The following is a 14,248-nucleotide window of genomic DNA, read 5'->3' as shown; positions in this document are numbered from 1 at the left end:
CTGTAAGTTCACAGCCCAGGTCTGTCCCATCGCCGCGCGGTCCAGCTCCTGAGCTTTCGCCGCCCGCCGGTCAGTCGCTTGAACGCGCTCAAGGTGAGTTCAGGCCAGGACTCTGCGGCCCGACCGCGGCTCCTAGGGAGGCCCATCCTTGAGGCGCCCCATCCCAGCTCGCGCCCCGGCCCCCGACTCACCTCCACGTAGATCCTTTCCCGGGTGCCTCGGGCTGCACCATGTTTCCCGCCCGCGCCTTGGTCCCGGCGGCCACGCCCGCGTCCCCCTCGGCCTGCGGGGCGCCGCGCATCCCGAACCTGAACTCCCGGTCCAGCCCTCCACACTGCGCCAGAGTCACCGCCCCACCCCCGGGACCCGGGAGTGCCCTCCCGCCGCCATCCCCGCCCGGGCTCAGGGTCGTATTTTTAGTCGATGGTGAGGTGTCCTCCTATCTTTAGCCGTGGCCGCGAGTGTCCTGAAACGGATCCGAACTGCGCTGGGCTGCACTCTGGCAGAGGGCTGGGAGGGGTCGGCGCCGGAACCCGAGCTGGGGCTGAGGAGCCGGACCCACGGGAGCCAGGGGCGGGGGCTGCACGCCACAGCTCTGGCCCTGCGCCGAGCGGACACTCGGACATCGCCCAGGCCGGAAAGCACGGGGGAGGTTCCTCCCTGAGTTTGGATACCCGGGCAGGGTCCCGGATCTCTCCCTTTTCCCCCCTTTGTCGGGTTGTGAGACCAGAACCCCCCAAGAGAAGAAGATCCTGTAGACAATCCTCACCTGGTACGTCAACGTGCGGCTCCTTGGGGGACGCCCGCCTGGAGCAGGAGACGCGCTGGAGACCCGGGTGCGCGCCGGGAACCCTCCGGGACGAGGGGCAGTAGAGGGAGAGGGCGCGCCACCTAGTGGCCGAGGAGCCGAGCGCCGCTCCGCACAGCGACGCTGGGAGACCCCGCTGCCAGCGAGGGGGACTCTACGCAAGCAGGCTAAGTCCTGGCCGGCAGGCAGAGGCGGAGCCCTCCGCTCGGGAGCTGTTCATTTTTGGTCTTGTTTGGAGCACTGTCCCCAGAGAACCAAAATGCTTGAGGAAGGCCCTACAGCTATTTGCTGAATAAATATCGGGGCTGACAGTGACCCGCTAACCCTGTCTTTGTACATCGGCGCTCTCTCTCACTTGCAGTATGGCAGTAGGGTCTCCAGTAGCCCCCTGGTAATGGCTTTATTGTCACCCCATTTCATAGACGAGGAAGGTGAGGCCCAGAGAGGAAAGGTGTCTTCCCAAGGTTAGCGTGAGTTCCAGGTAGAGATGGGTTCAAGGTCAGAGGCCTGCTTTTTGAACACTCCTGGTGGAGAGTGGCCTAGTATTCCTTGTGACAGAAGGGGTTCTGCGTCCAGGAAGTCATTTTCTCTAACGGAGGCCCTGGGCTCCTTCCAGAGCAAGCCCACAGAGCTAGGATGTCTCCCATCTGCTCCTCCCAAAGCTGCAGGAAGCCCCCCGTCCCAGGCCCCCAGAGCCTTGTCCTGATGGAGAGCTCATTCTCATATGTCTGGACACTTGCAAATTGAGAGAGGGGGCCAACCAAGAGGTAGGACTTAAATGGAGGAGGCCTGGGGACCCGGTGGCCCCAGCCCAGGTGGGAGCCTGTTTCTCTCCTGCTCCCCAAGCAGTTCACAGAAGTTGACACGGCCCACTGCATCGGAGCCACTGGGACCCAGCTACGTAGTAGTGCCCACTCTTCCTCTTACTAGCTGGGTGACCTCAGCAAAGTTGCTTAACGTCTCTCAGTTTCAGCTTCTGCCTCTGTAAAGGCCAGTAATGACACCCACCGTGCTGTGCCTGGGACGTTAAAATGGAAACCATGCAAGGGTAGCTGGAGCCTGGGGTCTTGTAGTTGCCAAATCTGAATACTTGGGGCTTGACGGTTGCAGTTCCCAGATCTCCCCTGGTGGCTGAGGCTGGCCCAACCCTTCCCCCCAGCCTCAGTTCTCCCCACATCTGGAATTGGGTGGGTACATCTGGCTCAGAGCAAGAGAGCTGTCAGGGACGCTGGATTTGTTGTGGAAACATTCAGGCTGTCTTGGCGCCCCTGAATGATGGGAGGGAACTGGCCCAAGTTCTGGGCAAATCCCATCAGTTAGCCCCCCCTCTCCGTGAGTGAAAAAGAAGGAAAAGCTACCCCAGGACTTCTGCCAAGGGGACAGATAGGATGCGTGTCAGCATGCCCCCAGGCCTGGCATGGTGGGCACAGATAAATGTTTGTTAGATAAAGGAGTGATGGGAGTCCAAGACTTCAGAGCACTCCCTGCCTCCCTCTCCTTCCCTCCAGCTCCTTCCAAGCTTAGCTGGAATTCTGCCACCGGAGAGTCATTCCTTTGTTTCCTATTAAGCTGCAGGTGCTCTGGGAGGGGCAAGATGTCCGGTCTCTGTGGCTCAGCTCGACTGACCCAGGGTGTCCGGTCCTGGGGTGGGGTTTCCTGAGTAAGGGCCTGGGCTGGGGGGTGTGTAGCTGGGACTCAGCCTCCCCTGCATCCTCTTTCCTCCTTCCTGCTCCCTCCTGCCAGCCCCCTCACTCTTCCCCCTGCCCGGCCTGGCCCGGGATGAAGAATGGGGCAGAGGAACTGGCAGAGGCCTCCCTGCGGCTGCTCGGGCGCTTCCCCAGTGATTTCCCACCTGCTCAGCCCCTGTTGGCCTGGGGAGAGTAGGCTCATCTAGTTACCCACTGGGTGACCTTGGACAAGTTTCTTTGCCCTCCGTGCTCTGATTCTACACATCAGGCCAATCCCCCGCCGTGGGAACTAGAGGAAGTGCTTGCTCCACTTCCTTCTTCTGTCAAAACTGCACGACACCCCTCCAGAGTGTATTTATTTTTTCCACATTAAAAATATCTTTATTTTTTCTGACTACATGAATAATACATGCTCATAAATAATACATGCTTCTTATTAAGAATTTGAGCTTATAGAAGTATGAACAAGAGAGGGAAGTCACCTGAAATTCTACCACCTTGAGAGAACCACCATCAACATTTTGGTGACCGTCCTTTCATATTTGGCTTACATATATCGTTTCTTAGTAATGGGCCCCAGATATTAATTTTTTCTGAGGACAACTTTCCTCCCATGTCACAAACCCCACACCCCATCCCTGCCCCTACCCTAGTCTAGGTAGCCCATATGACAACCTAGTGCCAGCCTTCTATATTCTTCTCTGTTCCTATATCGAATATAATCCTATGCAGACCTGTATATGTAGGTACACATACATGCATGTTCAGGGAGTGGGGAGGAGAGCCGGTCAATGTTTTCAAAAAATGGAATCTTGTAGACTACATTTTTTCATTTTGCTTCTCTCTCTCTCTGCAATGCCTTATGGGAATCCCTCCAAAATGTCCGATAGCTCTAATTTTATTTATTTATTTATTTATTTATTTATTTATTTATTTGGTCGCTCCGCGTGGCTTGTGGGATCTTAGTTCCCCGACCAGAGACTGAACCCCGGCCACGGCAGTGAAAGCGCCGAGTCCTAACCACTGAACTGCCAGGGAATTCCCTGATAGCTCTAATTTTAAAACGGGAATGATAGGAGGGTGGTTGTGATGATTAAATGAGATGTGTTTGCAAAGAACTCAACGAAATTCCAGGCACAGAGCAGAGCTGCCACCCCCCAAATATTTGTATCCCCCACTCCATCTTCCCCTTAGGCGCTGGGGCAGAAACTGCATTAGGCTTAGGCCCTGCCCATAAGGAACTGCTAACGGAGAGGAGGAGAAAAGGGAAGCTCTGAGCAGGTGACCTCACTTCCAGGTAGGATGTGATTGGGCCAAATGCGAGGTGTCGGTCATTATGCACTGTTGGCTGAACTCCTGCTGTGCCAGGCCTGGGAGGGCGAGACAGAGGTTACAAGATCTCCATCCTCCCTCAAGTCGGGAGCTGAGACAAATCCGTGAGACCCCCAGACAATCTGGCACTGGTCATGTCTTGGGCACAGTTGAGTGCAGACCACAGTGATGAGCAGAGCTGGGGACTCGGGGCAAGAGACCAGAGCCAGGGCTTTGTATGTGACTTCAGTCCTGTCGCTTAGGGTCCCCACTCATGGAGGGAGGGGCTTGGCACTGCTGATCCAGGCCTTGAGGTGCAACAAGTCCGTGAGTGAACACAGGCTTCGGCCAGGAAGGCTCCCCACAGGAGTGCAGCCCCACGTGGGCTCCCAGGGCTGATGAAAGAGACCCAGAAACGAGACAGATACCTTTGCCTTTGTCCTTCTGTCCCTGACTTGTACCCTTGATGTTTCAGCTCCTCCGCCCTGGACCAGAGAGAAGCTGGCGAGGACGAGCCCAGAGAGCATCACTGCCTCCGAGCTCTGCGCCTTCCTGCTTCCAGTTTTCAGACAAGTTTTCAACCCTCTTGGGAGAAAGTGATTTTTGTTATCTCGATCCTCTGACTTCATTGATCGTTTCTCTTTCTTTTCCAAATTCCTTGGGCCAACTTTGGTCACACCACAGGCACTTGGCAAGTGTTTGGTGTCTGGAAACCTCCCTCTGGGTGTTTCTTGAGGGTGGTGAGAGGAGGCAGCGGAGGCCGTGGTCCTGCAAGCAGACTGTCCCGGCCTGGCTGGTGAGGTTGCGATGTCCACCAAGGTGCCCATCTATCTGAAGCGTGGCAGCCGCAAAGGCAAGAAGGAGAAGCTGCGGGACCTGCTGTCCTCAGACATGATCAGCCCACCACTGGGGGACTTCCGCCACACCATTCACATCGGCAGTGGTGGCGGCAGTGACATGTTCGGTGACATCTCTTTCCTGCAAGGCAAGTTCCACCTCCTGCCGGGGACGGCGGTCGAGGAGGCCGAGGAGGATGGTGGCTTTGAGCTGCCCTTCCAGTTCACGCGCACGGCCACACTGTGTGGGCGGGAGCTCCCCGACGGGCCGTCCCCTCTGCTCAAGAACGCCATCTCCCTCCCGGTCATCGGCGGGCCCCAGGCACTCACCTTGCCCGCCGCCCAGGCCCCACCCAAACCCCCTCGCCTGCACCTGGAGACCCCTCAGCCTTCCCCACAGCCCTCCCCGCAGGAGGCAGGGAGTGTGGACATCTGGCGGATTCCAGAGGCTGCCTCGGTCCACAGTGGGCAGACCCCCGAGTCTGGGGCTGAGGAGCCCTTCCTGTCCCACGCCAGCTCCCTGCTCTCCCTGCACGTAGACCTGGGGCCTTCCATCCTGGACGACGTTCTCCAGATCATGGACCAGGACCTGGGCCACCTGCAGATCCCCACATAGGACCCAAGAATGGCCAGGCTGGGGTGAATGCCAGAGGCAGTTGGTGGACACGGCCCTGATCTAGAAGTCGGGGTCCCAAGGTTCCACCTGCGTGGTTGCTGGCCAGTGATTTCTCACTTTGAGCCTTTGTTTCCCTCCCTCCCACCCTCTCCCCGTGGACAGAGTGGCCTCTTTGCTTTCCCCTAAGCCCCACGAGGGTATGTGTAGACGTCAGCCCAAAGTGCCCTGTGCATCTTGGGCCACCCAGACCCCCACTGCCAACTGCGCCTCAGATCCCTTGGCCTAAGGCTCTGCTGAAATGGACTCTGCTTTTCACCTCCCTCCGCCTCAGCCCCATCAACGCCCTGCTCGGGGGTGGAGGGTGAGGGAAGACGTGGGGCACAGCCAGCTGGATCTTTGGCTCCGTGTCCTTAACTGGGAATATGGCATCAGTGACCGATGTCCCTCCGCCCCACCCCTCCCACATGACCGGGGGATCCTGGTTGCAATAAAACTTGCTGCTGCTGGTACTTGCGCTCGCCGTACCCTGCCCCTAGGCTCCTCTTGAAGTCAGGCCAGGCTCTGGGAGCTGTGGGCTGACCCTGGGGGAGACCCCAGCCCCAGAGGGCCTTGAACAGGGTGGGGCCTGCCTTCTGGAAGATTGTACCTCATTCCTAGCCCATAGTGAGAATGAAGCAGGAATGAACCAAGTGCCAATTGGGGATATTCCGACATTAATTCGGGTGTTTGACAAGAGGCGGCCAAGCACCGGAGTAGGCCAGGAGCTGGCCCTGGGGGCTGGGGTTTGTCAGGGAGGCCCAAGAGCCAAGGAATAACCACAGGCCTGGTGCAGTGGGACCAACAGCTTCTCGGGCGTCAGAGGACTGAGGGAGCACACAGGAGGGCGGGCTGGGCCTGGGGCTGGGAGGGATCAGCCTTGCTCATCAGCAGACCCATCTCATCAGCGCTGCTTATTGAGCACCTGCAGTGCATCAGACATGCTCCAAGTGCTGGGGCACCAGACAGATGCAACCTCTGCTCTCCCAGAGCTCACAGTCTAGTGGGGGGAAGGATATCAAATCTGTAAGCAAGTAAATTTCCAACAGTGTTGAACACTATGAAGAAAACACCAAGATCGGTAATGTCTGGGGCAAGGGTGAGGTGGTGTCGTGATTCTGAGCCAAACCTGAGGGCTGACGGACTTATGCTCATGCATAAGCAAAGGCACTGAGGCACCCGAGTGAATGACAGAGAGGGTCCGACAGGTGGCAAAAAAAGCAAAGGTCTCTGAGTCCAACCTAGCCTTGTGAGGCTCAGTTTCCCCATCTCTAAAGTGCAGTCAGTGATACCTACCTAACAACCTAGCAGGGTTGCTAAGCAAATCAGGGATAACGTTTATTAGCTTGCACGTGGAAGGTAGTCAAACATGGTTATGGTGTGAGACATAAAGGAACCCGGGGCTCAGGAAAGGCAGGACTGTAAAGCTGGAAAACTGGGTCGGAGTCGGCTTAGAACAGTTCTGCTTGCAAGGCTGAAGCTGAGGCCATGGGAGCTGCTGAAAGAGTTTAAGCAGGAGAGGCGTGGGGTCAGACCCAGGTTTTAGAAGGGTCACCAGCCAGGCCGAGTGGGAGACGGACCAAAGATCAAAGAGGAAGAAGCCGTTGCAGGAAGAGGGCTGGCTCCGCCGAGTGGGGACAGTGGGGACCGAGAGGAGGGGAAGGTGCTGGGGTGGGACTTGGTGTCTGACTGGTACAGACCACGTGGGCAGCTGGAGGCCAATGCCGGCTTCGGTGATCCCGTCTTCCATTCTCTGCTGGTTCTTTTCCATCCTTTTGACCCTACAAATCTCAGACTCCCACCTTACCCTCAGCCTTTTCTGCCTTTAGGCAGAGATTTCATACCAGGGGCAGGAGGCATTTTTCTTGACTACACTGATTTTTTTTTTTTTAAAGGCGATGTGTTTTTTTTTATTCTGGTAAAACATATATTACACGAAATTTACCATTTTAACCTTTTTTAAAATTTATTTATTTATTTATTTATTTTTGGCTGTGTTGGGTCTTTGTTGCTGCATGCAGGCTTTCTCTAGTTGCGGCAAGCGGGGGTTACTCTTCATTGCGGTGCGCGGGCTTCTCATTGCCGTGGCTTCTCTTGTTGCGGAGCATGGGCTCTAGAGCACAGGCTCAGTAGCTGTGGCGCACGGGCTTAGTTGCTCCGCAGCAGGTGGGATCTTCCTGGATCAGGGCTCGAACCCATGTCCCCTGCATTGGCAGGCGGGTTCTTAACCACTGCACCACCAGGCAAGCCCCCATTTCAACCATTTTTAAGCATATGGTTCAGTGGCATTAAGTACATTCACATTATTCTGCAACCATCACCGCCATCCATTTCCAGAACTTTTTTCATCTTTCCGAAGTGAAACTCTGTACCCATTAAACACTAACTCCACATTTCCCCACACCCCCTGCCCCGGCCCCTGGCAACCACCCTTTTACTTTATGTGTCTATGAATTTGACTACTCTAGGGACCTGATACAAGTGGAATCATACGGTATTAGTTTGGCGGTTTGTTTTATTCTTTTGGCCGAGCCTCACGGCTTATGGGATCTTAGTTCCCAGACCAGGAATTGAACCAGGGCAGTGAAAGCACCGAGTCCTGACCACCGGACCACCGGGGAATTCCCTATTTGTCTTTTTGTGACTGCCTTATTTCACTTAGCATGACGTCTTCAAGGTTTATCCGTGCTGTAGCATGTGTTGAAATTTCATTCTTTTTAAAAGCTGAAGACTTCCCTGGTGGCACAGTGGTTAAGAATCCACCTGCCAATGCAGGGGACAGGGGTTTGATCCCTGGTCGAAGATCCCACATGCTGCGGAGCAACTAAGCCCGTGCGCCACAACTACTGAGCCTGCGCTCTAGAGCCCGCGTGCCACAGCTACTGAAGCCCATGCGCCTAGAGCCCGTGCTCTGCAACAAGAGAAGACAGTGCAACAAAGAGTAGCCCCAGCTCACCACAACTAGAGAAAGCCCGTGTGCAGCAACAAAGACCCAACGCAGCCAAAAATAAATAAATATTTGTTAAAAAGCTGAATAATATTCCATTGTCTGTATATTCCACGTTTTGTTTATCCATCCATCCATCAATGATCACCTGGGTTGCTTTTGTCTTTGGCAATTGTGAACAATGCTGCTGTGAACGTGAGTGTACCCATATCTGTTTGAGTCCCTGCTTTCATTTCTTTTGGGTGTGTACACTGAAGTGGGATTGCTGGATCATATGGTCATTCTATATTTAATTTCTTAAGGAACTGCCGTTTTCCATAGGAGCTGCACCATTTTACGTTCCCACCAAACTTTTTGTTTTTAATCTGCAATTTTTGCCATCATTTAGAGAATAGGAGATGTTCTATCTGTAGTGGGATTTGAACCCACTGTGAGACCCCAAAGCCTGTACTCAACTGCAACCCTCTCTCCCAACAGGGGTTCAGTTTCAGACCCTGGTAAAGTGTGAAGGCAAAGGGTGGGGAGCTGAAGGCCAGCACCGTCTTACCTGCAGTTTCCCCCTCAGTGCGTGGGTGGCTTGTCCCCATCTGCCCAGAAGGGGAAGACAAGAATAAGGACACCTTCCTTATAGCTTCACCCAGCTGGAAGAAGGCACTTCAGCTTGGACCTGACGTGAGGACAGAGTGGCCATGAAAGAGGGACATTCTTGTCCTGGGTCCCCTGGAAGTGCTCCCCACCTACCTTGCATCAGGCATCAGCCCAAGGGCCCTGGGAAACCACTCAGGGTTGCCATGTCTGGGTGGAGAAAGGGGACTAGATGGCGAAACTGAAGCATCAGACTAACTAAACTCGGGATACCTGCTTCACCAAGGTAGCCAGAGGTGGAGTGAAGGACTTTCCCTCTTCAACTTGGATAGTGCTATACGTATCCTACAGATACCACCCCCCACAAATAGGAGGAGAAGTTGTCGTTGGACAGCCAAAAAAATGACAAGTATGCCACGGGAATTCCCCGGTGGTCCAGTGGTTAGGACTCTGTGCTTTCACTGCTGTGGGCCCAGGTTCAATCCCTGGTCAGAGAACTAAGATTCCTTAAGCCTCACGGCACAGCCAAAAAAAAAAAAAAAAAAAAGACAAATATCCCTACAGTCCACTGTTTTAGATGTCCAACGTCCATGCATGTCCTTATTCTAGTATTTACTCTTAAAAATATCACAGGTATTATTTTATATTTTATATATATATATCATCCCTGGTATAATACATCTATGCCTCTTTCTGTCCAAAATACATTCACTCATTTCCCAAAGGGAGACAACTCACAATCTTGTCAATGATCACATCCACTTCCAAGTCCAGGATTTCGAGATGATGTCCATTCCCCCTGCAATTCCTTTACCAGCCCATCGCAATATTTTGCAAACTATAAACTATACTGTAAAGTTAATTACCAATATACCCTATACACAAGAGTGGAGAGAAAGAGAGAAGAATGGGAGAATTAAAATATATAAAAAATACACTTGACACAGCAAGAAAAGAAATGTACGTAGACTTTTCTACAACAAAGCTTTGTCTGGTATGAATAACCTCCCTTCTTCACTACCCAGTTCTTGATACCTTTGCCTTGAACCTGCACCTTGCCTGTTCAGGGTTCTTTACCAGGTGACATGTCCTAAATCTTCTTTTCTAAAGAATTTGAGCTCTTGGTGGATCTCCCTGTATAGACACTTCCCTGAAACTTTTTATTTTGAAGCATTTCAAACCCACAGAAATATTAGAAGGATAGTACAGTGTACACCCATACACCTTCATCTAGATCTGCCAGTTATTACCATTTTGCCTCATTTGCTCTATCTCTTTAATATAAAAACTTTTTTCCTGACCTTCTGAAAGTAAGTTTCAGACATCATGACACTTCAGTATTTATTTCCATTGTCTTTCTTTAGCTTGCTTGGGCTTTATTTGGCTTCTGCAACGTGTGAATTCGTGTATTTCATTATTTTTGGAAAATTATTGATCACTTTCTCTTTAAATATTGCCTCTACCCCCTTTCTTTCTCCTTACCCTCTGGGACTCCAATTAAATGTATCTTAGATCTCTCTATATATCCTCTATGTTTCTAGTCTAATTCTGTATTTTCTCCTCTTTTGTCTTCCATGCTGTATTAAGGACAAGACAATGTCTTCCTATGTATCCTGTAGTTCACTCATTCTCTCTTCAGCAGTGCCTAATTCGCTTTTTCACCAATTTATTTTGTTCTTAATTTTGGTGTTGGTATTTTTCAGTTGGAGGAGTTCTATGTGGTTCTTTAAAAATTCCGTTGTGACACTTCTTAATAGAAATTTGTTGCCTGCAGATATTTTTACACTTGTCTTTATCTTCTTTAAACACAATAAGCAGTGTTATGTTATGGTCGGTATCAGGTAATTCCAGCATCTTAAATCTGTGTGGGTCAATCTGCTTTCTATTGTTTGCAATCAGCTTTTTTTTTTTTTTTTTTTAATATCGCAACCATGTCTTTTTTTTTTTTTTTTTTTATTTATGGCTGTGTTGGGTCTTCGTTTCTGTGCGAGGGCTTTCTCCAGTTGTGGCAAGCGGGGGCCACTCTGCATCGCGGTGCGCGGGCCTCTCACTGTCGCGGCCTCTCTTGTTGCGGAGCACAGGCTCCAGACGCGCAGGCTCAGTAGTTGTGGCTCACGGGCCCAGCTGCTCTGCGGCATGTGGGATCTTCCCAGACCAGGGCTCGAACTCGTGTCCCCTGCATTAGCAGGCAGACTCTCAACCACTGCGCCACCAGGGAAGCCCCAGCTTTTTTTTTTTCTTTCTTAATTTTATTTATTTTTAGCTGTGTTGGGTCTTCATTGCTGCGCGCGGGCTTTCTCTAGCTGCTGGGAGTAGGGGCTATTCTTCATCGTGGTGCATGGGCTTCTCATTGTGGTGGCTTCTCTTGTTGCGGAGCACAGGCTCTAGGCGCGCGGGCTTCAGTAGTTGTGGCTCGGGGGGCTCTAGAGCGCAGGCTCAGTAGCTGTGGCACATGGGCTTAGTTGCTCCGCCACATGTGGGATCTTCCTGGACCGGGGTTCAAACCCGTGTCCCCTGCGTTGGCAGGCAGATTCTTAACCACTGCACCATCAGGGAAGCCCTGCAGTCAATTCTTGTGCATGGTTTCTTGTTTCTTTGTGTGCCTGATTATCTTTGACTAAGAGCTGGATATTGTATCTGAAAAAGTATTTTTAGAAATAATTTGAGGCCTTGGATGACAGTACACTCTTTCAGAAAGGATATTGCTTAGTCCCAAATATGCTTCTTTCTGCTAGGTGACTAAGGGCATTATAAGGATGGGTCCACTTAATCCAAGTTCAAGGCTTGAGCTTCCCTGGACCACCTGGATAATATGATTCTGGACGACTAGTCCACAGACGTTAGGACCCCATCTTAAAGTGTGTATGTATTGGTAGTAGGGTATCTGACTTCTACCTTGGGCGGGCTCTGGGTTTTGACTTTGACCTTCCCCACCAAAGACCACCAAACAACAGCTTAGCTTCACAGTTATATCTTCCAGATCAGTAAATGTCCCCAGGACAAAAATTGCCTTGAATTCTGGGCTTACAGCTCTGGGCTTCAACCTCTTAAATGTTAGCTCAGGAATTCTTCACTATATTACTAGCTTGTCAATGCTTTTAAGATTTTTTTTCACTTTCTCTGTTTTTTTAGTTTGTATTCAGTGGGAGGGTTGGAATTAAATACCAAATCAAGTGGGCTTCCCTGGTGGCGCAGCAGTTAAGAATCCACCTGCCAATGCAGGGACACAGGTTTGAGCCCTGGTCTGGGAAGATCCCACATGCCGCGGAGCAACTAAGTCCATGAACCACAGCTACTGAGGCTGCGCTCTACAACCCCCGAGCCACAACTACTGAGCCTGTGAGCCACAACTACTGAAGCCCACGTGCCTAGAGCCCGCGCACCGCAACGAAGAGTAGTCCCCACTCTCTGCAACTACAGAAAGCCTGCGCGCAGCAACGAAGACCCGACGCAGCCAAAAATAAATAAAATAATTTTTTGAAAAATATCCAATCAGGAGCCTGTCTCCCTGAATGTAATTTTTTTTTTTTTTGGCCGTGCAGCTTGCAGGATCCTAGCTCCCCCACCAGGGATCGAACCCGGGCCCTCACAGTGAAAGTGCTGAGTCCTAACCACTGGATTGCCAGGGTATTCCCATCTCTGAATGTTATATTAAGCAGATCCCCTGGGTTTTGTTTATATTTCTCCCTGCCCCCACTGGGTAACAGCAATCCTATTTACCCTAGAGAATTGAAATCAGTCACCCCAGCCAACAATGGTACCCACTTTTTACTTTGCCCAGTGGCAGGTGGAACTCAAAATAGCCCACTGGCAGTCTCAGATCCTAATTTAGAGAAAACATTTTTGTGCCCCCTGGTGGAAGCATTCCTTCATTGGGTCCTAAAGGCTCTAGATCAGCCAGAGCCCAGAGCGGCAGGAACAGAAAACAAACATTTTGCAGAAGAGTCATTAGTTGAGATTGCAAGAGGCTGCACCCCGACTTCCACTCCTTGGTTCCTGTCTGTAAGAGTAACACTATATATATATCAGTCACTGGTTCAGAGCATAGGGAGTAGCTATTGTTCAGTGATGGAGCATTTCTTAAAAGAATCCTAAAAGAATCGAAAGCCATTGGTGCTGGGCTCATAAACTGCCTTTCCAGTAATAGAGAACTAGCCTACTTATCATTTCCAGTATTTTTTATTTAAAAATTTTTATTGAGACATACCTACAGAGAAGTGCACAAATCTTGTGTAGGTCAATGAATTTTTACAAAGTGAATAAACCTGTGTAACCCAGATGAAGAAAAGGAACATTACTAGCCACCTAGCGCCCCCCTCCCCCCTTGTTATTATCTTCCACAGGGAACCACTTTCCTGACTTCTATCCCCATAGGTTAGTGTGTCTGTTTACATAGCTTGATATAAATGGAATCATACGATATGTCCTCTTTCAAAATTGATTTCTTTTATTCAAATATTAAGTTTTTTGAGATTCATTTGTGTTGTTGTGTAGCAATAGTTTGTTCTTTTCAATGTTGTTTAATCCACTCTAGTGCTGTGGGCATTTGGGATGCTCCAGTTTGAGGCTATTACAATTAATGCTGTTGTGAGCATTCTCATACAGGCTTTCCCATATATGTATCCACGGACAGAATTGCTCGGTCATAGGGTATGCGTGTGCTCAGCTTCAGGGCTCGCATACTGTCTTAGACAGTTCAGGCTGCTGTAACAAAGTACCACAGACCACAGACATTTATTTCTCACAGTTCTGGAGGCTGGGAAGTCCAAGATCAAGGTGCCAGCAGATTTGATTCCTGGTGGAAGTCCACTTCCTGGTTTGTAGACAGCTGCCTTCTTGCTGTGTCCTTACATGGCCTTTCCTCATGGAGAGAGATATTTCTGGATCCCTTTTCTAATTAGGGCACTAATCCCATCATGAGGGCCCCACCCTCAGACCTCATCTAAACCTATTTACCTCCCAAAGACCCCACCTCCAAATACTATCACACTGGGGGTAGGGCTTTAATATATGCATTTGGGGGGCACAAATATTCAGGCTGTAATGCATACTTTTGACTCCTGCTTTGGAGTCACCTGTGATACCCACAATCATTTGGGGGTACAAGAGTGCAGCAGAATTGTTGCTGGGTGTCCTTCCAAGCCGCTGATACCTATTCTGCAAGTTTGGTGCAGGGTAGGCAATAAAAATACCTCTCAACTCTCATCTGCCAAACATGATTTTAAGGCACAGTGATGGTAAGATGTGTCCTGATTCTGAAATATTAAAATGGGGGAGGGGCGGGGAATAGGTGCATCTTAGAATTGCTGAAATAAGATTTATTACCAGGACCAAAGACCAAGCCCTGGGGGCTCTGACAGTTACAGGTGGAAGAGAGGATGGAGAGCCAGCAAAAGAGGCTGAAGGTGAGCCTCGGTGATA

The 14,248-nt window shown here is 50.9% G+C and overlaps 1 protein-coding gene across 2 annotated transcripts; it reads left to right on the top strand.

Moving 5' to 3' along the window:
• Positions 1 to 6,114, top strand: CDC42EP2 (CDC42 effector protein 2). Of its 2 annotated transcripts, XM_057553979.1 has the most exons (3): positions 26 to 93; positions 3,691 to 3,793; positions 4,283 to 6,114. In XM_057553979.1, exon 3 carries the CDS (start codon positions 4,615 to 4,617, stop codon positions 5,257 to 5,259), a length of 645 nt encoding a protein of 214 aa, XP_057409962.1. In that variant the 5' UTR covers positions 26 to 93; positions 3,691 to 3,793; positions 4,283 to 4,614; the 3' UTR covers positions 5,260 to 6,114. The 2 variants fall into 2 exon arrangements, with proteins under 2 accessions (XP_057409961.1, XP_057409962.1); XM_057553978.1 differs by lacking the exon at positions 3,691 to 3,793 and having other exon boundaries at positions 1 to 93.
• The last annotated feature ends 8,134 nt before the right edge of the window (positions 6,115 to 14,248 follow it).

This window comes from Balaenoptera acutorostrata, chromosome 9, assembly GCF_949987535.1.
Source record: "Balaenoptera acutorostrata chromosome 9, mBalAcu1.1, whole genome shotgun sequence".
Taxonomy (NCBI): domain Eukaryota; kingdom Metazoa; phylum Chordata; class Mammalia; order Artiodactyla; family Balaenopteridae; genus Balaenoptera; species Balaenoptera acutorostrata.
The sequence above is the reverse complement of the archived record's forward strand: the minus strand, read 5'-3'. Positions and strand labels throughout refer to the sequence as shown.

What these genes read in the sequence shown, in the direction of transcription:
- CDC42EP2 (XM_057553978.1), top strand. Translation starts at nt 4,615, where the DNA reads ATGTCCACCAAGGTGCCCATCTATCTGAAGCGTGGCAGCCGCAAAGGC.